Source organism: Gallinula chloropus, assembly GCF_964237585.1.
Source record: "Gallinula chloropus genome assembly, chromosome: 23".
Classification (NCBI taxonomy): domain Eukaryota; kingdom Metazoa; phylum Chordata; class Aves; order Gruiformes; family Rallidae; genus Gallinula; species Gallinula chloropus.
In genome coordinates, this window is record NC_140108.1 from 5,213,387 (window position 1) to 5,236,657 (window position 23,271).

General features: G+C 48.3%; 1 protein-coding gene across 3 annotated transcripts in view; it reads right to left on the reverse strand.

The window, feature by feature from the left end:
- The window catches only part of PAX7 (paired box 7), a gene marked incomplete at both ends in the record, with an annotated part of 103,222 nt that overhangs the window by 19,940 nt on the left and 60,011 nt on the right, over positions 1–23,271 (reverse strand). For all 3 annotated transcript variants that reach the window (XM_084274781.1, XM_084274780.1, XM_084274782.1), the window contains 2 exons: positions 17,753–17,952; positions 18,527–18,692. In XM_084274781.1, coding sequence (XP_084130907.1) covers positions 17,753–17,952; positions 18,527–18,692 — 366 coding nt within the window. The remainder of the gene's footprint in view (positions 1–17,752; positions 17,953–18,526; positions 18,693–23,271) is intronic.

Below are 23,271 nucleotides of genomic sequence, written 5' to 3' on the forward strand. Positions count from 1 at the left end.
AAACGTCAGGGAACAGAGCAAGTGAAAAATGTCAGGGCAAATTGCTCTTGACAGTGTTAATATCTGCACCTCATAGCAATAATTACATGTAAATAAATAGTGAAATAGCTCTCAGCTGGAGTCTCTACTCTGAGTGCAGATGCCACTAACAGCCAGCTGGGGACCTTTCGCTCTTCCACTGCCGTTTTCCCCCCTTTCTTCCCTCCCTCCCCCGGTTTCATCTGTGCCGGAGCTGAGAGAGCAATTGCTGGTGACTGCAGATCTGTGCACAGCCCTCCCCCCTTCCTCATGGCACAGCGTTCACCCCCTCTCCACATCACCCTCCCAGGCAGGGGCTGCTGTCGGCTGTCAGGGAAAGGGACGTTGCTTTTAGCCCCTTGCCAGGGGCAAAGCAGCTTTACTGGATTCACATCCAGCCACTGCATGAGTAAAGCTGAGGGGATGGGAATGGTGTGGCTCGCTATCCTTCCATCTCTGTGGGCTCCTAAAAAATCTCAGGAGGGATGGAGCTATCTGTTTCAAGCACTGGGATTATGTTCTTCTTATCACCAAGGTTGTCTGTATTTCAAAAGGACAGGGGAGGACATACAGCTTGGCATCAGGATGCAAAAAGATGCTTTGCTTCCACAGGAGAGGCATTGCCCACTGCTCTCAGCAGCACCCACGGAGATTTAGAAGCCTGAGTTGGTGTCTCCAACCCTTGCCCAAGCACAAAATGCACTGGTACAAACCCACAGCATCCCTTCCATGGCCCTCACTGCAAAGCTGCCACAGCCCAAGCAAGAGGTGGGGGGAAGAGCTACTGCACCATCAGCTTTGCTGGTGAACTGGAATCAGTCAGCACCTTTTGTGGTGTCCCAGGCTTGGGGGATTTGATGGCAGCCTAAGAAACCACAGATGACACAGAGAGGGTAAATATCAAGCAGGTATTCACTGTGACCCCCAGAACAAGCCCTTGAATGAATGTAGCAGGGGTGAAATCCAAAGCAAACGAAGTGGCGTTTCAGTCTGTGGAGAGTCAACCTGTGGGACTCCTTGCCACAAGAAGCAATGAACACTAAGCCCTGAGGATTGAAGAGGAGATGGGGTAAGTGCTTCTGCTGAGGAGTACCAGACAGACAAACCACCTTTCTGAAGGAAATCCCCTGAACTGGAAAGAGCAAAAGGCCTTGGGAGCCCCAGTTCTTGATCCTCATGAGGAGTCTGCTATGGGAGCTGCACTAGGCAGAGCTCAGCCCCAGCCACTGAGGTTGTCACTAAGCTCTGGGCAGCCCCAAAGGAAAAATTCCCACATTCCCCAAGCACTTGGCTAACAGGCCAAAGGGCTTTGGGCATCAGAGTTGGGGGGTGGGGGGGGGGGAGGGGGAAGTGATGACTCCAAAGGACTGAAAATAAACATAAACTGCATGTAAATATGGAATTAGCACCATGGAAGCACTTCATCAGAGGAGCTCTTTGGGGCTAGCAATGGGCCCTGACAAATCTCAGGCTCCTGCCTCATATTTAAGCAGGATAAAAACCTTGTGTCTCCTTTGGATGTAACAATCCTCCCCATGGTACTGTGAGGAGCAAGGCAACTCAAGACAAGGAGATGCTCAGATATTACAATGAAAGCCTTAAATAAAGTTCAGCTCATTATTTTAGCCCTGTTCTCTTTCCACCTGGCCAACTTATCCCTCTGTGCCCTCAGCTTAGCTCCCAGCCCTACAAGTCAAGGTCTAATTGTGAGCCACAGGGCTCTGCTAACCATCGAGCAGACCTGTGATGCTTACTCCAAAATGAAGCAGGCATGTAGAATCACCTTGGTTGGAAGAGACCTTTAAGATAAGTCCAACCACAACACGCCTGGCCCTGCCACCAAAAGATGCCACGCTCTGATGCCAACACAGCTCGTGAGCCACTCCCTCATCAGCATCACTCCCTGGCCACTCTCCTAGACTGAAGCAAATAAAAGAAGCATATAAATATATGTATATACAAGCTGCAACTGATAGGAGGGAGAGGCTCCTACTGAACTACTGCCTTGTGTAAGGGAAAAAAAAAGCTCTGAGGCCTTTCCTTTCGGGTAATGAAATTCACAACAACACCCCACACTGCACCGAGCAATAAACACAGCTCCATTATTTGGAAAACAAATATGTTCTTTAGAGCTTCCTGGTTGTCAAACACCTTTTTGTTTAGCTCAACAACTAATCCACTTATCAGAGGATAAAGCTGCCAGTGAATCACCAGTATGATAAAAGCATGCACAAAATTAGCAAAAATTTGCCTATGGCTCCTGCACATTTAACAAACAGCAGCTAGGAGAAAAATGATTCTTTTTTTTCTTTATTTTTTTAATAACTGAGATCCCCAGGAGAGATTCTGTCAGATAGTGGCTTTTATTTTGCTTGCAGTTTTTTTTTTTCTTCCCTCTCTCTCTCTCTCTCTTTTCCCATATAACCCAAGCACTGAGGCTGGGAGATGCTGGGAGCTGATATGAGATCCACGGAAATTGGCAGTGTTTGAATAAGCAAGAGATGCAGGCAGGCAAAATTTTAATAAGTTGGGTTTTTTTTTTAAATTATATAAAAAAAAACCACTGCTCAGGCATTTGCTGCTTCTCTAGGAGCACAGCACCACTGGATGCTTTGCTGTTCAGGAGGTTATAACACCTAAAGGATGCTGGATTTGTCCTTTCCTGCTCTTGAGGGTGTTTTGTAGCCCTTTGTGATTTTAGCCTCTCTGCATTCCTGCATGTCAGACCCACAACAACTCACTCTGATACATGGATGAGGAAACCAAAAGGAGCTTCACAGGGTTAGGCAACCAAGCTGGGCACAACTGTCATGACTTCCAGTCCTCTGCTGCCACAAACCACCTTCTCTCTCCTCAGCTCTTCCACCGAAACCTTCAGCAGGACCTTGAGGAGCATTAACTGGCTAAATGGGATTTACCTACTCTGAAATTCCCTCAGCTCCCAACAATGGGAATTTCTCCAGCGTGGATATGTGAAGAAATGTTCTGGTGAGGTTTCCAGCATTTCTAGACAGTTATAAACCCATGGGTGAAAGAGGGAATGAGAGAAAGAGCTAAAGAGAAGCCCTCAGGCTTGGGCTCTAGCAAAAGGCTTGTCCCAGTATAGACAAAATAAATACCTCCATAGTCCCTGCCATCAACAGAGAGTGATTCAGCTTTTCTGACCCATTCTCTGAAGATCCCTGCCTCTCTGCACTCATCACACAGAGCATGTAAGATGACTGAGACCCTAACAGAAGCATGTTAAAGAGGAATGAATCTGGGTGAAGTTCTCTGTTACCTTTACACGATGATGGTCTGAAAGGGAGAATCACCACAGTGTGACTATGCTGCCTTCAAGATCGCTGAAATCATGCTACCAGAGCTGTGACTGGTCAGGAACCAACACAAGCTGACTGATGCACTTAGCAGCAACCAGGCTTTGCACCACACATTGCTCAGAAACCTCTTCAGAGCCCACCTCTGAGACCTGAGCCAGCTCAGTTTATGAGGATGCTCCCTTGATCCCAAATCCTTATTTTCCTGGAGCGTATCAACCCCAGCTGGACATTTGCATCACCGTAGATTAGCAAGAAGATGCAATTAGTTCAGAAGCTGCAGCACAACAGCCAAGCTGGAAGAACTGAGGCTTCTGGCTGCACTTTGTAAGCACAGATCTTTCCTTCAAAGTGCTGTCAGCACGATGAGTGCTGGAGGTGAAGGTCTGCAACCGTTCCAGGCCACTGTCCCATTGCAAGGGTCTGAATGGAGAGAGAACCTTATGCATTCCAATATTCTCTTCTTCCCCCCCCACAAACTTTGCCTAGGCTTGAGCAGGACCACAGCACATGATGACTGGAGCATTTAGGGGAGCTGGGAATTAATCAAGAGGCACCCACCTGTCAGGCTGGTATCTGGAACTAAATGGAAACACTTGCTTGTGCTTGACCTCTCGCCCTCCAGACAAGCCCGGGGCTCTTGAGGGGTTTGAGAAACCCTCTTACAGGGACTGCAGCTCTGAGACCCCAGGTGAAATAAAGCAAAGGGAGAAGGCAAGGAGAGACAGAGGAGCAGGGTTATGAATGGTGGGGGAAGGAGGAAAAGGTGGTAGCTGGTGGGGCTGATGGGGAGACTGGCAATCTTCTGGTGTGGCTGGGAGAATGTAGCCAGAGAGCTGGTGTCTTGAGGTGGATGCAATGGGAATAAACCAGAGCAGACAGCAGGTTGGCCCACAGGCCACAAGAGCCAGCTGTCTGAGGCTCAGAGCTGTAGGTAAAGAGGCTGGATAGTAAGAGACACTGGAGTTATTCAGAGTTAAATATCCCTCTCTCTTCCTGTATATCCCCTGAGCAGGGTTTATGTTGGGCGAGGTGTATTTAATGCATCTCTATGTGCTGATTAGAGGTCCAGCAAATGTTTCAGTGTTAAATCAGCCTTTCCTGTAGTTAATGGAGGCCAAAACTCTGTGCTGACAACCATTCAGTGAAACCTAAGGCAATGCTAGCTCTGCTAAACAGCAGAAGAAAGCCCTGCATGCATGCCAAGGGATTTTTGAAATACCAATCTTAAGGTACAGGATTAAGATCTTAATTTGTAAAGAGATATAGGGTGCTTGCTCCTTAAAATGCTTCAACAGATTCTAAGCTGACGTAAAATGGCTCAGCCACTCTCATAGCATTGACCTCAGATGCAGATGAAGTGACCAGAAAGATGCCATTAGTTCTGACTTCTAGATTTTCAGTTTTAGGACTTCTGAGGTGTCTGTGTAAATGCCTGTGAGAGGGGAAAGGATGAAAACTTCCTGAAAACCAGCCCTCTCCACCTGCCCCAGTACTGAAGAGAGAACAAGATCTGAGCCAGCAGTGCAAAGGGGTTGGGACATCCTACTCCAGCATCCCATTAAGTTCCCATACTTAACAAGTACAAGACAGTTTCCCAGTCCAAAAGACACCAATGTTTTCAACAAGCATCTGTTACACCTGCTTCTTCCTCATCTGAAATAAACCCCTCTCCTTTCCTTAGCAGCAGAAGTCATTTAAGCATTGAACTTACTGAAAGCCTTAAGCCTTGCCTGCAAGAAAGCCAAATATTAGGGGTTCAGTTCCACCTACAGCCCCTCCATCTATATGGTGTGGACAGAGTTTATACTAGAAACCTGCTGGAGCTGGAACCTACACACTAGGATTCTTCATGTCAAAGATACCACTTAATAGATGGGCATAGAAATGAGGTAGGGAAAGGGGCTGGACATTAATGGGAGCTGGACAGAGACTGAGAGCTCAGATTGGGGAATTCATTTGCTTTGTGAGCTATAATGAGCCTGTGGCCTAGTGAGGAGGCAGGAAGACAGAAGGGGCTGCTACAGAAACCACAGTTCTGCAACTGGTCCCTGCTTTCTCTTCTCTATTGCCCCAAGCAGCAATGACTAAGAGTCCCCAGGAGAGCTCAGAGTCTCTGGTGCTGTACAGAAACAGCATTCCCTTGGGCTACAAACCTGGAGCAGTGCCTTTATGGAGTCTCACACACAGGCAGGATCAGGGAACAGAGCATGGATCCAGCCAAGGATGCAAAAATGTCTGGGACAAAGCAAGTAGCTAAACTGAACGCCCCAGAAGTCTCAGCCCTACCTGGTGCTGAAACCACCTTGCTTCCTAGGAGAGCAGAAAGCACCATGAAACTGCACCACAAACTGAGGGGGGAAATTCCTTTAGAAGCAGGCAGAACCACATCCCTGTTTCACTGCAGTACCCGTGACCACCTCCAACTCAGCTCTCCTGCATCACTCACCTGCTCTCAGCACTGCTCATTTTTAGGGAGCCCTGTACCCCCTCAGAAAGCAGCTCCCAGGCTCCCTCAGCATCTCCTCCTCCTCGCTGCAGCATCTGTGTCTCATGGCAGGAGTCGGTGCCCACTCAGGGTGGCTCCTGCCCTGTCTGCTGGGCCAGAGCAGGGCGCAGAGGTGCTATTAGCAGCACGCGTGGCCCAGAGCTTCATTAGAGCTGGCGGACCCCCACTCCCAACAGAGCTGCTGAATCTGGCGTTGGCTTTTAGGGTCGGGGAGACCCCATGTGGCTCCTAATTCAGGGCTGGATTTGTGCTCAGCGCACACTCTAATCGCTAATTAAAGGTTTGCCATCATCCTCCAGCAGCTGTTCGTGTCCTACAGGTCGATCCCCAAGCACCACTCTGCCGAGCCAGAGCTGCCGATTGGAAAGTTCATTGGATGGGCAGTGGCCAACCCCCTCCCCAACACACAGGGGTATTTATTTCCTCAGCAGAAAAGGGCTGCAACATCAGACAATGCTCTGCTTTTACACCACCTCTTCTCCTACTCAGCCCCCAAATATTTCTTGCTTTCCCCCCCTCTCATTCATTCTTCTTTCTCTCTTTTCTTTCTTCTTTTTTTTTGTATTTTTTCCCCCTTTTTTTAAATGAAAACCATGTTATTTTGTGCCTCCTGAGCCTTGCTGGCTGGGCTCGGCGTCTGTATCAGCTGGAGGAGCTTATGAGCTTCGTCTCCTCGGATTTAGACTGAAATTTTGATTTTCTGCCGTGCTCAGATAATGTGGAAATCCTGTTCCCCGATATTTACTGTTTATCAGCACAGCACAGCGCAGTTCTGGGGGGGAAGGGAATCTCTCCCCTCCATGTGTCCCCCCTTCGCTCCCCTCCACCCCCCATCCTGCATGCTAATGGAGTTTGACTTGGGAGGAGACGTTATAACAATAGTCTAATTACTGGGAGCTGGGGGGGGGAAGAGGAACTCCCTGGCAAAGAGGATGTGCATCGCTGGGACAAACTCTGCTGCCCATCACCTGAGCCAGCCAGAGCACAGGGCTAGCCCCACATCCTGCCAGGGATCACTAAACCACATCCCCCTTTCTGGGCCCACACTCAAGCTAAGCTTTGTCACATCAGGTGAACCCCAGGTCCCCTCCAGCTTTCTGGTATATGGGGAAGCACAGGAGCACAGTGAGCTGTGCCACATCTGCTTCCCCCCAGTTCCTCACCTGAAGTGGTCCTGTCTTGCATGTCCAAGCCAGCTTGCCCTCAGCATCACTGTCTATGAGGTCACCTCCCTGTCCCTTCAGCACTGAATTTGTCCTGGAGGGAGCCCCTGTGTTTGGGGACCCCCATGACAACCCAGCTGCAAGCAGTCCCTTTCCAAGGTGTATATCCTGCTCCCCTCTGTGCCAACACACATGCCAAGTCCTACATCCTCCAGTGAGGATTAGTGTCGCTAAGCCCTTGCAAACTCATTCCTGCAAGCAACCCAGAGGCAAGAAGGGAAAGGGGGGGACACATCTCTGCGTAAGTGACACGAACTAGGCAAGAAAAATAAAACAATAATAAAAAATCTGGGGCTCAGCAGCAGGGGAACAGCTCTAAGGACCACTTAAGTGGCCAGCAGTGCATAATGCCTTGCTATTAATGAGACCTGCTGCCGATCCCTAAAAGGATTGGGTATTGTCAGATAATGTACAGGGCTTTCTCTCTCCCCTCCAGCCTCTCACAGGGAAGGAAGGCATTTCCCTGTGGTTGGGATTGAGGTGAATTATGTCCCAGCCACCTGCAAATGCACCGGGCTTTCTCCACAACCGCATAATTAGACGCAGCATCAGGGTAAGGCAGCACGGAGGGGAAGAAAAACGGGAAGAAGGTGGGGTTTTCTTAAAAATATGGGGGAAAAGGAATGGAGAGAGAGACTGGAAAGATGATAAAGCTCAGGCAGGCGCTCTCTGCTCAGCTGTTGGCTGTGCAGCTTGGCTGTTGGCTGGCTCTTCTGGTTTAAAGTGACTCTGCTTCTTATGGAAACGGAGAGGCGGTATTAAAAAAAGGAGAGAAAAAAAAAAACCCAAGACACAGAGAGCTTCCTTATCTCAGGGAGACAGTTGTCAGGAATCACTTTGACTGAGTCGTTTTGTCTCCATGCTTTTTTTCGCTGTCAAGCAGGCCTCAGGACATGGATCAAAGGAGAGGCGCCGAGCGCTCGCTGAAACTTCTGATCCCTTCTCGGTACAGACGCGCGAGTGGCAGACAGCTCTCCTCCACATCAAATGGAAGGAGAGAGGAGAGGGAGGAAGAAGGGAAGGGAGAGGGAGAAGAAAAGCTGGGAGAGAGAGAGAGAGAGAGACAGAGAGAGAGAGGAGGCTGTGAGGGGCTCTCCGCTGCTCTGGATCTCAGGGGAAAGACAGACAACAGCAGCCTTCGCTTTCTCTCTTCCCTGTTTCCCTGTCGAGGGCATCATCCCCCAAAGGGCAGCTGGAGGGAGGTGTGGGGTACAGATATTTACCCCAAACTGACACATGAGCTCCCCATGGGGCTTGTCTCAGCTCAGGCTTGGCCCTGGGCAGTCATGGGTCCCAGACCAAGCTTTGCACTGAAGGAAGAGACACGGTCAGAGCTCCCACCTGCAAGGGCCACTCAGACATCCCTGTTTCAGCTCTGCACTGGCTTGGGGGGTGAATTCCTACCCCAAAACAACCCCTCAGTGTCAGCCTTGCCTCTTCCCCTTCAATCCAACCAGTTCTTGCGATTTTTTCCTCTATCTGCTTGGCAAGATAACCTTTCCCTCCCCACCCTTTCCCCTACATGGCTCAAGATTCCCTTTCAGGTACTTATTCCCTGAAATAAGATCCCCCTCATCTCCAAACTGGATAGGCTTAAGGGCTGACTCCAGCTTACTGCAGCCAGCTAAGACCCTCTGCACCTTTGATCAGTTTACCACTCACACACCCCAGACCCCGCCAGGATTTCTGATCTCCAGCCCCCGCTGTAAATTGATCCCGTGCACGCCTGTCTGATGGAGGGGAGAAGCAGCATCTTGCAGCAGGAGGCCTTGCTGCACCCAAGGCATCTTTCCTCACACCCACCACTGCTTGAGGTGGAAACCCCCCTCATGGCATGCACCCCACAACCTAACAGCCCCCCGTTATTGATCTGTTGCACACACAGCTATATCTCTTCTCCTCTGCAGTTCCCACACTCCACGTACGCTACGAAGCCCCTGCACAGCCCTGGAACCCCAAACTGCTAAAGCACATATTGCACAGCCACATACTGCTCTCCCCTCAGCACACAGAGCATCGAGAGTGCTGGCAAGATGAACGCTCTGCAAGCTGATGCAATACTCAAACTCCCTTCCATCTCACACAAAAGACCAGCACAGCATCCCTTTAGGGTATGTCTCCCCCTCTAAACCCCTCCTGATGCTTCAGGACCTAACAGCTCATCAGAGCAGCCCTCCAGGATGCTCCAGAAGCAGATACAGCTCCCAAAATCTTCCCTGTCCTCTCAGCCCCAAGCATCCTGCTTGCAACCTTGGCTCCAAGATGCTGTAACCCATCCGTCATTGATCCCAGCAGCTGGCTGGCTTTGGGATGGGAGCAGAGGCAAACTCCCTGCGTCATTAGCACATGTAGATGGTGAAGCAAATGAAAAATAAACCAGACTGAATAATGATCCTTTTCAAAATACATTCATCAGCTCTGGGAAAGCTGGAGGTCACGGCACATCCCCCTAACGTGGAACGATGTGAGCAACGCACAATCCTCTGGCCACCTTCAGCATAGTGTTTCCTGAGCTGGGGCAGGCTTGAGGACGGTGATGGACCCATGTAGACCTGCAGCACACTGTCCCACCTCCTCTCCCAGCAAGGCAGCTCTGCTGTTTTATCACACCTACTGAAGTTCATAAACTTTCCACAGCCCCTTTTTGTGGAAAAAGGCGGGGGGGGGGGGGGGAGCAGGTTGGGGTTAAAGCCTGATCCACTGCAAAGTATGTTGCTGTAGATTTTTCCTATCAGAGATGGCTTTTCACAGCCAGGACACAGCTGGAGCACAGCTGTTCCACTGTTGCTGGATTTTAACAGGCACACACACCACACAGGCACACACGCTGGTGTGCACACACACAACGTGCACGCAGGCGTGCAAGAGCACGCACGCATGCTTCTGCCTCTCAATCCTAATTATGCCTTTTATTGCATTCCTCCCTTTTAAGCTGCCCCTCTGCCTTGTGTCCCTCATTCCTGGGCTGCCTTTCCCCAGCACAATCCCCTGGTTCCTCTCCCAGCTCAGCACCAGCTCGCCAGTCCCTGGGCTATTGCAGCTCTTTGAGCCGCGCGGTGAAACCCTCGCCTCAGTGCCAGAGGTCGCTCAGAAATGCCTGTCACCAGGCTGGATGCTGTATTAATTGCTAATCTCTCATTTTCTCTATCTGCCCTGCCTGCCTTGTCTCGAGTTCCCTTATTAATCACAAAGCAGGGCAAATCCTGCAGTTGAATTCTCCAAGTCTGTGTCTTCTGGCCAAATCCCTCTTACCCTCCCTGGTGTGGAGGGGACGGGACGCAGAGGAAAGGTGTTTCAGACTGTTCTGGATTTCAGCAGGAATTACAGCCCCTGGGATGCCTGTTCCACCCACCTGGATTCAGCTTTGCTCCCACCACCCCATGAGTGGGTGGTGGGATCTGGGTGGGAAGGGATATTTAAAGGTTCTGGGGTACTGATTTCCATGTCTTAGCCCTGGGGGTCTTAAATACGTGGTCTCAGCTTGGAGGTCTGGGGGCTTATCAGACACTTTCACACCACCCTGCATTTCTTCTTCCTGCTTGTCATTTTCCTCAGTTCTTTTTCCCCTTCCTGTATTTCTCCTCCTATTTACTCCACATTACCCTTTCTCCCCAATTTGTCAACTCCCAATGCCTGAGCTTACAAATCAGTGGCACAGGGGCTGATTCTGGCACCACCGAAGGGAACGACAAAGCCCTTGTTGAATTCAAGACTAGGGAACCAACTGTTTGCTCTGAAATCCTCCAGCCTTCCTAACATTTTAATATCTCAGTAACACAGAGAACAACACCTAGGAATAAAGGCAATCAGGGCCATTTGGAAGATTAGAGTTAAGGTAATAAGATGTTGCTTTATTTGTTTCTAATCAGTTTTCAATGAGACCTGAGCATCCAAATCAATCGAAGAAACTTAGGGAACCTCAAGATTTCCAGACAGCATTTTAGCTCCTCAGATATGAATTTCCCCCCTTCCCACCCTGCTCCTTCTCTCACAGCAACTGAGTCATGAGGAATCAGGCAAATAAATACATATCCACTTTCACATGAGAAAAATGCTCCCTTCTCCCCTCTTCCCGGTGCTGAGAGCAGAGGCGTCTAACTGACAAGAGCAGATGGGCTTTGTTTCCTTAAATTTAAGGGGGAAAAAAAAAAAGAGTAAGAAGTTTTAGTGGAAAAACTACCAGCTTTCCTGGGATAAGAAGGTTAAAAGTTGACAGAGATGGGGCTGCATTTGACACTGAGCAAGGGAAAACGCCAACGCAGTCTCAGCAGAGCCAGTTTCTCTCCCAGGGAGAAACCTGGAGCTCTCATGCCCCCCCCCCCCAATCTATCCCCCCTGGTAAAAAAGGACATGGATTTTAGCATGTGTTCACCTCATTCTCCAAAAATCCTGTGTGCAATCTGCTGCAAGGTCATGGGGAGGGAGAAACAGGGGGTGAGGAATAATTGCAGCTCGGGAAAGGGATGGCAGGCACTTTCTGAAGGGCAGGCACTTGGGTTGAGGGAATCATGGCCCTCTAGAGAGATGGGGCTGCTGGAGGAATGCAGAGGAGGCAGGGTGGGGAGGAAGAGGGTAGAGACCACATGGGGAAAAATATGGAGTGGAAAAGGAGGGTATTGAGAAGGAGAGATGGGAAAGGGAGGTAGGAGAACCCAGGAGGGAAGGTTAAAGCAAAACCCTCGTGTGGGGTGGCACCCAAGAGCCTCAGAGGTTAAAGAATATTAGAAGAACATGTTCCTCCACTAAGATAAGCTGGAGAAATGAATCCTGATCCTTCCAAACCCAACCCTTTAAAATTCAAGCTAGAGAAGGGTCTCCTTTCAGGGAAACGGGGAATCCTTAATGCTTCCTCCCTCAGCAACTGTAATGCCAGGATGTTCCCAATCTGCTTTGAGGGATGGAAAGATTAAGAATAATAAAAAAATTGCAATAAAATATGTGTGAACGAGGGGGTAATTGTGGACAAATGCAGCATTCAAATTCATTTTTCAGCTCTTTTACACACCATTTCAATCTTATTTTCTGCTTGTTAATGAGATCTTGTTGGTTGGGGTGGGCACGGCTGCCCAGTATCGCTTGGGTAATTGCACATAATTTTCTCTCTACTAGTGATTTGCATCAGATTTTTTTTTTTTCTAATTCTTTGCTATTTAAACCCCCTCCTCCCCAACCCCCCCTCCACCAAATCTCACCCTCTCCTCCCCCCCCCCTCTTTCTTTCCCTCCCCTTCTCCTGGCCCAGCAAGACTCATTTTGAATGCTTATTATAGGCACAGTGTCTCCAACAGAAAAAAAAAAGGAAAAAAAGGGGAAAAAAAGGAGGAAGAATAAAAAAAAAAAGGAGCCAGACAGAAGGGATCCATGTCACTGAAGGAAGAAGCACTGTCTTGCTGGAGCCAGACACCACGATGCCTGCTCTCCTCTCACCAGCTAACGTTGTGCTCTTCCCAACTGCCAGGTTTCCAAATAAAAAATACATCCAAAAAATGTTTAAAAATTAAAAAAAAAAGGGCTCAGCTGGCTCTTCTCATGCTTCTGCCAGGATCAGTGTGCTCCTGACAGGGATTCAGATGCTCTCTAATCCCACCCCGGTGAGGCTCAGGAAAACGTTACCCAATGTGGGTTGGACCTGATGATCTCTCGAGGCCCCTTCCAACCCCTGTGATTCTGTGACAGTGGAAGGGACTGGGGCCCTGGGATGATGTCAGGAAAAACAAGTGTGCTATGATTGTATAAACTAAGAAGGTCCCTGAGTTTAAGAGTGTAAATTTGTGAGCACAGCCTGACCTGTGGCCTCAGGTGTCCCTCCAGGAATGCTACCAAGAAACCAGGATAAACCAGGAATTGTAAAATCTGACTTCAGCCTTCAGCTACTACCATCACACTGGGATTTAATTTGCCTACAGAGCAAAAAAAAAAGCTACCAAAAGCCCTCAGAAAATTAAAGCAACAAATATGAGATGGTGAACACATTTCTCTTGGGTCTTCATGTTTCTGGAACTGTCCTGATATCTGGGTGATCCCATGAATTTGTTAAAAGATTCAAAGGTTTCAGAAATAACAGGAAAATATGGGAAACACCTGACTCTAAACAACACCCCAATATGTTCTCCAGCTAAGCAGGGGGCACCTGCAACAAGCTAATGCTCTTTGGCTTCTGAATAACCCTTTGCAAGCCCACAATAGGCTACAGTGAATGATCAGACACGTGTAAGATACAGGCCTGGATCTAAAAGGACAGCAGAAAATTTAAGAGCTGAAGCAGTGGACAAAATCATCCTAAAAAACATGAAAACATTTGAAAGGGCAGAAGAGGTGCACTAGGGATGAAAGTGGCCCTGAATACAATATGATCCAATTTCTTTCCTGTCTGGAAAGCAGCCAGAGAATTTCCCATCATCACTAAAGGCAGATGTGCAGTCAAATGTGTGTCTCACTTTCCTCTTTACTTTGACTTGTAATATACCACTTAATTCACTTAATTTCCTCCCACATCAGCCCCCACTGCAGCAGGCACATTTCTGCTTAGGATGTAACTGGGCTTAATGCTGAGTTTACCATTGGACTGAGCTATGTGTCATACACATTTACCCCAGCCAGAGTCAGGGGCAATACTTGGCTAACACAGGTCTGAACTTCAAAACAGACAGAGCAGTTTGTTCTCACCACCAGCAAGACCTGACTAAGGATGTCTTGGTCCCTGACTTTGTTCTAGTCGATAGGTAGTCTCAAATAAAAGGGAAATGATTCCTCTGTGGCATAAAAATGAGCTGGAAATATTTACAATGTATTTATGAAACCTCACCCACCATGCACACACTTGGTTTACAACCCACTCTTGTGAGAAATGATGAGACAGAAGCTCCAGGGCCAGAAATCACAGTCTGTGTGACTGCTAACTGGTTACTCATTCTGCATATTGTTTTGGGTCTCTGTATCCTTGCTATGTTTTGGCACGGGCATTAATGCCAGCCTGGAAGCAGTTGTGGGCCACTGAGTCAGCCCAGCTGAATCTGTGACAGCTGCTGGGAACCCACACGACCTTTGGGGAGCGGCGGGGACCTCACTGCTGCGTGGTCTTGCTCCCTGGTTCTGAGCTGCTTTCTGATTATCCGTGACTGCTGTGGGGTCTGAGAGCATCCTGACAGATGCAAGGTGACTCATCTGGCTGCAGCTGGCCAGCTGGTAAAGTTCACTTTCTCAAAGGGGCAACACTTGGAGCAAACCCTCTCTCCTACAAAGGCTGTCCCAGCATGAAACCATCACAAATCACTGCTCGGGTTACCTTGAGGTATCTCCCTAAAGTTTAGGAAGGAGTATGACCTGAGAGACCATGCTGGGTAGTGGTTTAATCACGTGGGACTGCCCTTTGCACAACCAAGTCAGTGTTCTTGTATGAAGCATCACAAAAAACATCAGCATGGGATGAAGTTGGGTTACCTTGAGGTTTCTCCCTAAAGTCTAGGAAGAGGGATGACCTGAGAGACCATGCTGGGTAGTGGTTTAATCACATAGGACTGCCCTTTGCACAACCAAGTCAGTGTTCTTGTATAAAGCATCACAAAAACCCTCAGCATGGGATGAAGTAGCTGAAGACAAAATGTTTCCCTGCTGACCTCTCACTCTTCACCAGTCTCAGGTCTGGAATAGAGGCAGAATGGGGGAAACGGCATGGGAAATGCTTTGGGGACCCAGCCCCTGAGCTGGACAAGCACAAAGCTCTGCGTGCCACAGGCTGGAAAACAAGGGAGAAACAACATGCCCATTTCCCATGTGAAGCCTGGGTAACTTGCAGCAGTGCCTGCTCCCTCTGTCAGGAGGGGGGAGGCCTGAAATGCATGTGCGTGGGGGGAGCGAGCCCGCAGAGCCCGAGTGTAATCCCCTTTCCTCTGTGGGGAGAATGGGAATGCCATGCTTTTCCTCTAGAATTTCAGCTGCCAGCCCCGAGCCCGTCTGGGACACCCAATCCCAGGGTAACTGGATAGCGTGCTGAGCAGCAGCAAATGCTGGGAGCTCTGGGCCAGGCTGCCCCCCACCTCCCCGTCTAAACTGCAAGGAAATCTCCCTCCTGCTGCTGCTGCTAAGGGATGAAACCAGAGAACTGTCTGTTTGCAGCTCAGATAAACTGCCATCATTTCAAGTTCCCTATTTTATTTTTTTCTATCTATCTCCTGAACTCCCTTCCTTCCCTACAGTCAATATTTACCCCTGTGGACAGCAACCAGATACCACAGATAGCCGGACAGGAGGATGAAGGAGTTGAGGTGCAATGGGTTTTACCTGTAATGCCATGGAAGAGCTCATTTACACCCAAGTTCCACCGAGGATCCCATATTGAGACCTCACAAAACTCTCACCCACCCCAGTACACAAAAGAGGACACCTCTGCACGTTCTCATTCATGCCATTGGGAGTATTTCTTGCATCCTTCCACTAGGAACAGCAGAGGGCTTCAAAAGGCAGGAAGATAAGTAAATATAAAGCAGTCATAAAATAACCTGGGTTAGCCTTTTGAGGCACAAAAGAAATAGAAGAATTTGTATGCTGATAGCTTGGCCCTCACATGATTAAAAGCATTAGGAAAATGGGAATCTCCCCTTCTTGGGGGTGCAAAGCTCTCTTTTCTTCAGGACTGCCAGATAATGTATCCTCTCTTTCCCATACAAAGGGCTTATTGGCTCAGGACTCTATCTTCCCCTAGCCTGAGCCTGGGGGCAGGGTAATTTGGGATAGGGATAAGCATAGAAAAAGCATCGGTCTGGTCATTTCAATGAGCTTCTGATTTAGTGAGCAGGACTAGTAAGGAGATGAGGAAGCTACAGAAATGGAAATTGCAGGATGGACTTGCCTATGTCTAGTGCTCGTGCAGTTTATCACGTGGATCTCATCCTTAACTTATTCTGTGGTGCTAAATTGCACTTGTGATAATCTGAATTAATTATGTGCCCTGGACCATCTAACCTACAGTCTGCCTTTGAATTCCATCCTATAGGCTCATCTCCCAAGCCCAGTGCTGTTAGAAATCCCTTGTCAGAAAGATGTCTCCCTATTTCCCGCCCAAATCACACTGGTTGAGGCAATATTCAGCCTCATGCCAGTCACACTTTTACATTTTCTCTCTTATCACCATTCCAAGCTTGAAGTGAGGGTTTGATACCATCTCAGAGAAGCTGCAAAATTTCCCTCTTTCCATCGACACTCAACATTTGTTTTCACACTCCAGAGATCAGAAGCTATTGGACCTCAAAATCTATATACCTCACCAGTGTCCCCATTACTGGGCTCCTCTCTAAACAGTTGTAGCCTTTTCATCTCAGATGCCTCCCTAATTCCTCCCCGTAGTTTCAAATTATTTTGCACTTCCTGTCTTAAATAGTATCACTGGCCACTCTGAAAGAACTCCTACAGTGCCCTTTCCATGTCTCTGTATTTCACAAGTGCCTGAGAGCAAAAATAAACCATCCTTGCTCCCCTCCCCAGGATGGCAGCACCACACAGACACAAGTCCTCGCTGTTAATTTGCAGTGTACCATACGTGCCTTAAAGCAAGTGTGCAGTTGGGAAACAGATTACACCAAGGAAACTGAAAAGGTTAAAGGTTTTATCTAATGAAGGGACAGAAAATGTGAATTCTTGTCCCAGGACAGTGACAGAGGGCTGTATTCTCAGGTGGCACCTCCGCTGACTTCAGTGGAGCTCACCAGCTGGGAACACGAGTCCACTCCTCTAACACACACGTAGCTCTGCTCTCTCTAGACTGGTTGATGATGCCTTTAACCTCCATACACTGCTGAGGTTGCTCCTCTGTCACATGCAGCACACAACTGGCAACAGTCTGATCAAACCTGGGCCCTTTGGAAGGCAGCTGGGCTGAGGCTTGGAGCATCGAACCCTGAGTCAGATCACGGGTGCTGCTTTATTCTGAGCTCAGGCAGGGATTTTAAAATCAGGGGTGTATTACATGGGGAGGCTGTGGCTGTTACCTGGTAAACTTCGAATGCTCCAATTCTTTTACAGAGACACATGGGAAATACATCTTTCCTCCTTTAAAGCTTACCTATACCTCTCCCACTGACCTCGTGGAAAGCATTAGCAGCATTGTTTACTTGACAATTAATTTCTCCAAACAAAATCCCAAATGTACATTCCTGTGTTTTGAGGAAGCTCAGATCCACAGCCTAAAGTAAGGGCTTCCCATGTTCCAACCAGGCTTGGACAAGCTGGCTTCAGCTAATCTCTGGATCAGTAACCCACAAATCATGGACTACTTCTAAAGAGAGCCTGCAAAAAGTAACTAGAGAAGTCAAGCATGCTGTCACTAGGCTGACATCCACGACTGAAGGGCCCACACCTGCACTGAGATGGTTTTGGAGGGCTGAGAAGATGAACAGCGATGCTCCAGGCCCTGATGTTTCCAACTATAATGTTCTCTCTCATCTGAATGCAGGAACTAACAGGATACAAATGCTCTGGCAGTACAGTGCCGAGCTCAGGACAGAGATACTGCTGATAAACAAATTCACTAATTGCTTTAACTAGGCTGCCTCCAAGAATTCGTGACAACAACAATAACTCCCTTGTTAACTGTAACACACTGTGATAGCCTGAAGCTTGCCCTGCTCTCAGAGGATCTGGACCAGCCAAACACTGTCAGCCAAAGCAAGAGAATGGAAGCGGGTCACATACCTGTGGAGAGAGGCCATTGCTAACAGGATTCATGTGGTTGGCAGGAGCAGCAGCATTCATGAAGCTGTCTGAGTAGCTGGAGAAGCTGTGTCGGGCCCCGTAGGCAGAGCCGGTGTCAGCAGCGGCGGCTGCAGCAAGCCCTCCCTGGTGCATGGTTGATGGTGGCAGGGGCTGGGGTCTGTGGACAGTGCTTCCCCCATCTGTGGGGAGAGTGTTTAGAGGTAAACAGGCGTGGGGTGCTACAGTGCAAAGTGTAGATCAATGGTTTGGCTGTCCTGATCTCAGCCATCACCTGTGTTCCATGCGAACACAAGCGTTACCGTGCAACAGTTTACTTACAGTGCAAAATGGGCAAACCTGGGATGAAATACCTCAATTAGCTCTTAATTTTCCCCCAGACTGAGGCCATAATTCCTTTTTAAAGGCCAAGGCCAAAGCCAACTGGAACTGGGAACACTGCTTCCACTGAACCCCAGTATGGAGTTTTAGCCAGAACAAGGAATTGCCTATATGATGCTCACTTTGCACTGATGTGCTCTCCATTTCAAAGCTGAGCAGAACAACTGCAGTCCCAACACACATTGATACAGCAGAAAAGAGCATGAGAAAGAGAAGACTGTGGAGTTTCCATTGACTTGAGGAAAAACCTGGCCTCCCCAACTAAAGGCAAACCACCCCAATAATACAAGAGCCTCAATGGTATGTCATGAATCAGGAAGAGAAGGGATAACACACAGAGCAAGAAGAGAGTGGTGCAGGTGAAGGGGTACTCACCTTGGGAAATGGTGGTGGTTGGGTAGGTGGAATCTGGCAGCTGGTAGGGGGGCAGAGTCGGCATTCCTGTGGGTGGGAAGCCCCCTGGCAGCAGGTGATTGAAAGCTGCAAGCTGGTTTGCTCCTGCCTGTTTGCGCCACCTCGCTCTCCGGTTGCTGAACCACACCTGATGGGGAGAGGAGAGACCACGTGTAAGTGGAGTTGCTGTCTCATCTCTCCTGGGTCGCTGGCAGAAACACATCCTGAATTACAGCACAGGCCAAAACCAGGTTCATGTCAGTGCCTGACACAGGCTTGGTAAGTATTCGTGTCCATTCCTCAGTTTCCCTCCTCCCAAACCACATTACCTGTACCACCCTGTCTCCTGGGTGCAGACACATGCATTTAAAACTGCTAAAGATACCACCAAGAGCATGGGGGGGATGCTATCAGCAGCAGGGAGCAATGAAGAGGAATAATTTAACTTGTGTATTCTAAGAGAGTCCATAGCAAATAGATGCACTGCTACCACCTGGCCATTCTGCCTTGTTATCTGACAACTATGTGAATTATGCTGAAGGATTAAGTACCATAATAGCAACACGGCTGCACTGTTAGGAGGGATAAATAGACAGATTAGCATCATGGTTTCTATGTTAGACAAGCTAAACAGATAGAACCAGACCGGAGGGAATACAGGGTTTTTTCTTAGCTTCTCTCTACTGCAGCAAATCACTGTTGTCTGTATGCTAAGACATGCTCTCCTTGCAAGAGGCACTGCAGTGTGCACTAGAATCGTGCTGCAGCTGATTTAAATCTCTGAGCATTAAAATAAACCCGGTATTAACGCACGTGCAAAGCTGGGCTTGTGTGTCCTACAGTGCTGGTTCACCTGTAAGGCTCAAGGGGAGGTTTTTCTAAATGCATTTGTCTGCCCTGATGTGTTTTATCACGGGCAATCTCCCTTCTGCATAGTGGAAAGGGCTTCTCAAGCAGTCTCTTGGGCTTGGTTTACTTCATTTAATCAGAGAGGCTCTCAGGCCCGATCCCTGTTTGGGTTCAGAAGTATGTGGATAAGCTTTCAAGCCAGATGAGAATGCAGCTGCTGGACTTTGTGAGGCCTAAAGGGCTAGAAAACACGATTAAATTTCACAGCAACATGAAAAAATGGAGCAAAAATCAAGAGTGTAAAGCATTCCGGGGGGGAAAAAACCCTCCATCAGGCTCCCAAGCTGCTCAACATCAGATCAGAAGCTGGGGTTACAAGGGTTTGAGGCACTGCAGTCCAAACTGTCCCCACATCTTGTGAACCAAAACAAAACCCTCTGCCCCAAATATAGCAGAGCCATAGCTGATAATGGCTAGGAAGGACCTAATCCCAGCCAGCCCTTCACTTCACACTGTTATTTACATCCATGTACAGTGAAAACAAGAAAAGACCCCTTTTCTTTGGAAGAGCTGGTCTAAATGAAACCCCCTGAAACGTATACAGTGCTGATGTCAGGTCCTTGGCACTGAAGGCAGATCTGTTCCCTCTGCACTCCTGGCTGAAGCAGCATAACCTCCTAGCACCTTCCAAAAGCGTGACAGAAATAGGTCAGCTTACATCCGATCTGCATTGACCAACAGAGTCCATGCAGGTCAGAATCTCTGTGTCCATTTCTGGCACCAGAAGTCGCTAGAAAAATCTAGGGCAGAGTTAAGGAGAGAAAAATGAATGAACATTAAGGTCTGGGGCACTTTACAACTCTTTTTATGCAGTGCAATCCATGGCACTGCTTCTAGGAGCAGAGAGCATCACAGATGAATAAATAACCTTCTGTTTGCCCTGGTCACACAAAGAGGATGGTCCTGTCCTTCTCCCATGTGTGCATGGATGTGTAATTCATGCTCATTAGCAAACAGAAGTTTGCTCTTCCCCTCATATCATTTAATAATAATTAACAGAATACATTTGCTTTCATTTTCAGGATGAAGAATGCAAAAGCTGTCCAAGTATTTCTGTTAGATGAACAGAAGGAATAAATAAACCTTCCCTCTTCTGAGAAAAAGGCCTAGTCCTATGCTGGAAGAGCTTCCACTCCAAAAGAAAACAGATCTCAGTGCTGAGAATAGCATATAAAACCCAAGTACCTGAAGGGAAAACACAAGCAAGCAGCTATGGATCCAGGAACAGAGAGGGAAAGAGAAACTGAACTCCAAGAAAATAAAAGCCACTCCAGTGATTTCTGACATGTTCCTGACATTGCAAAGGGTGGGAAAGTTCCTTCTGTTATAACCAAGAGCCAGATGCTGGCAAATCCACTCAGGATTAGAAGTTCAGAAGAAATGTGTGGAGTCAGATGCTCTAGTACAGGACATATTTCTCCAACATCCCCACCAGCACCCAACTCCCCCATGACAGTTTGTCACTTGGCTCGGCCAACACATGATCAAAACACAACTTTGAGGAGACCTGTGTTGTCTTACACATCACCACCTGAGGTTGTTGTCTTCCATGCACCAACACACACAGGAGTGCACAGCTCCTCCCACCTTGCCATTCCACATCTAGGTAAGAGTGTGTATTTCTTTATTTTTTAAGGGAGATATAAGGATACTCTGGATCCTTTTACAACCAGGTGGAGTCGACCAAAAATGCCTGTGCAGGACCTGTTCTTGAGGTGTCTTGCACACTTGGGTCTACGCTGCACACAGGCTTGGGAAGAAAGGAAAGCTTGTTTGCATGACAGTGAGGTATCACCAGAGAAAGTCAATTCTTAATTACACCACGGGCTGCTTCTGTGACTTCAGGAAATCTATTGCTTTTCTAAGTTGAAGGCAGTGGAAATACTGCTGCATGAAACAAACTTTGGTCCTTACACAACACAGGCATGGGATCACTATCTCTAAATCGATGCTGAACTCCACATTTTCTTACACTTTATTTCAACAATCACAGAATCACAGACTGGTCTGGGTTGGGAGGGACCCCAAGGGTCACAGAGCTCCAACCCCCTGCCACAGGCAGGGACACCAACCTCCAGGCCTGGAGCTACACAAGGTTGCCCAAGGCCCCATCCAACCTGGCCTTGGCCCAGGAATGGGGCACCCATTCTGGGCAGCCTGTTCCAGCCCCTCACCACTCTCTCTGGAAAGAACTTCCCCCTAAACAATCAGCCACCTGAGATTGAGCATCTCTTTAGCTGCCAGCAGGCACCATACCCAGCACAGCAAGATCTCTGGCTTGGCTGGAACATCACAGAAAAACAACTAATAAACAATATTAATAGTAAATACACACACCCCAAATGAGATTCACTACTACATCCTGAAGCATAGTGCTTCCTAACAGAGCCTGGCTGGAGAATCCAGCCACAAATCCACTGAAACCTTCCACAAAGAAATTGATGGGATTTATTTTCCCGTGCAGAGGAAGGGACATTTCATGGCCCAAACAGGTTGATTCTGCCCCTTATTTATCACCCACAGAAAAAGAGAAGATACATTGCAGCTAAGGACGTTAGCAATTCTTTCCCTTCCCCCTCCTTAAAGGTGGCTCAGGCCTTTATGCTCAGAAATCATTTTATTGGTAGTTAAAATATAGAGGCTAGAGCATCTATCTGTAATGCGAGGCGCACTTCAAAGGGGACCTGCTTTCATTTCACAACAGTTAAGGTTTTATCAGCCACTAAAGATTCACCCTGCCAGAGGATCCTGTTACACCATGTTAAGCCTGAGGTGAAGGCTACAGCTGCTAAAACCAGGCTGGTGGGAAGAAAATGAGGAAGAGGAGGTAGTTTTGAAGCTGCTGGTCTGCCTCTGGAGACGTTCTAGAAGCTGCTGGAGCTTTGGTCCTTGTATGACTGGAGTTTTATACTGGGACAAACATAGCCAGCACTTGGGAAAAAGACTCTGAAGAACCCAACAGCAGAAAAAACAAATGCCAGAAACCTGCTTTTTCCTTAAAAATACAAGTTCTTCATGACCATTTGTCTGTGCACAGCAAAGAGATCCTGCTCTGGGCAAATGTGCTGCTTTCCAAGGGTGGGGAAGTGGAAGATAGGCCACTGAAGACATCAGTTTGTACCTGCTAAAGACATTTGGGGCTGTTGTCCCTAGGAATCATCTTCCAAAGAACATATTAAGTAGACAGGAGACGTGGCACAGAAACTGCTCAGCTCTGCTGAGGGGAAGCAGATAGCTACAGGAACAAACTCATGGCAAATAACTTGAAAGAAGATATCCAAGCAGGTTCTTCATGTTCTAGTCATGCCCAGGGTCTAGCTAAATCCCTCACTGTGCCACATGCACCTTGCTCAGTAAGCAGGTATGTTGCTACAGGGGTCCTGAGCATGAGATGTTCACCACAGAGCATCACTCAATCTGTTCCCTTCACAGATGGGAGAGGGAGGCACAGTGAGACTACAAAGCCTCTCCAATTCATCACTGTCTGCCTTACAGAACCAGCTGATTTCAGAAGAGCCCATCCTCCCAGCCAGATTGGGTTTGGGGCAAAGGTTAGCACTGGTTCTTATTTAACCTGAATGCCTGCACCAACCCTGCCAATGGCTGGCCCAGGATGTCCCAGCCACTTGTTCTCAACCAGCAGAGAAGGGCTGCAGAGACAGCTGCCTGCCAGGATGGGGCTGGACTGAATTATCCCCTCAGCCGCTGAGATATGGGTCAGCTCCCACAATTTGTCAGACAAGGAGAGGAAAGGAAGGTCAAAGAGAGTCTCCTGTGGGAAAGAAAGCCTGTTGTGTTCCTGCTCAGCCTAATCAGGT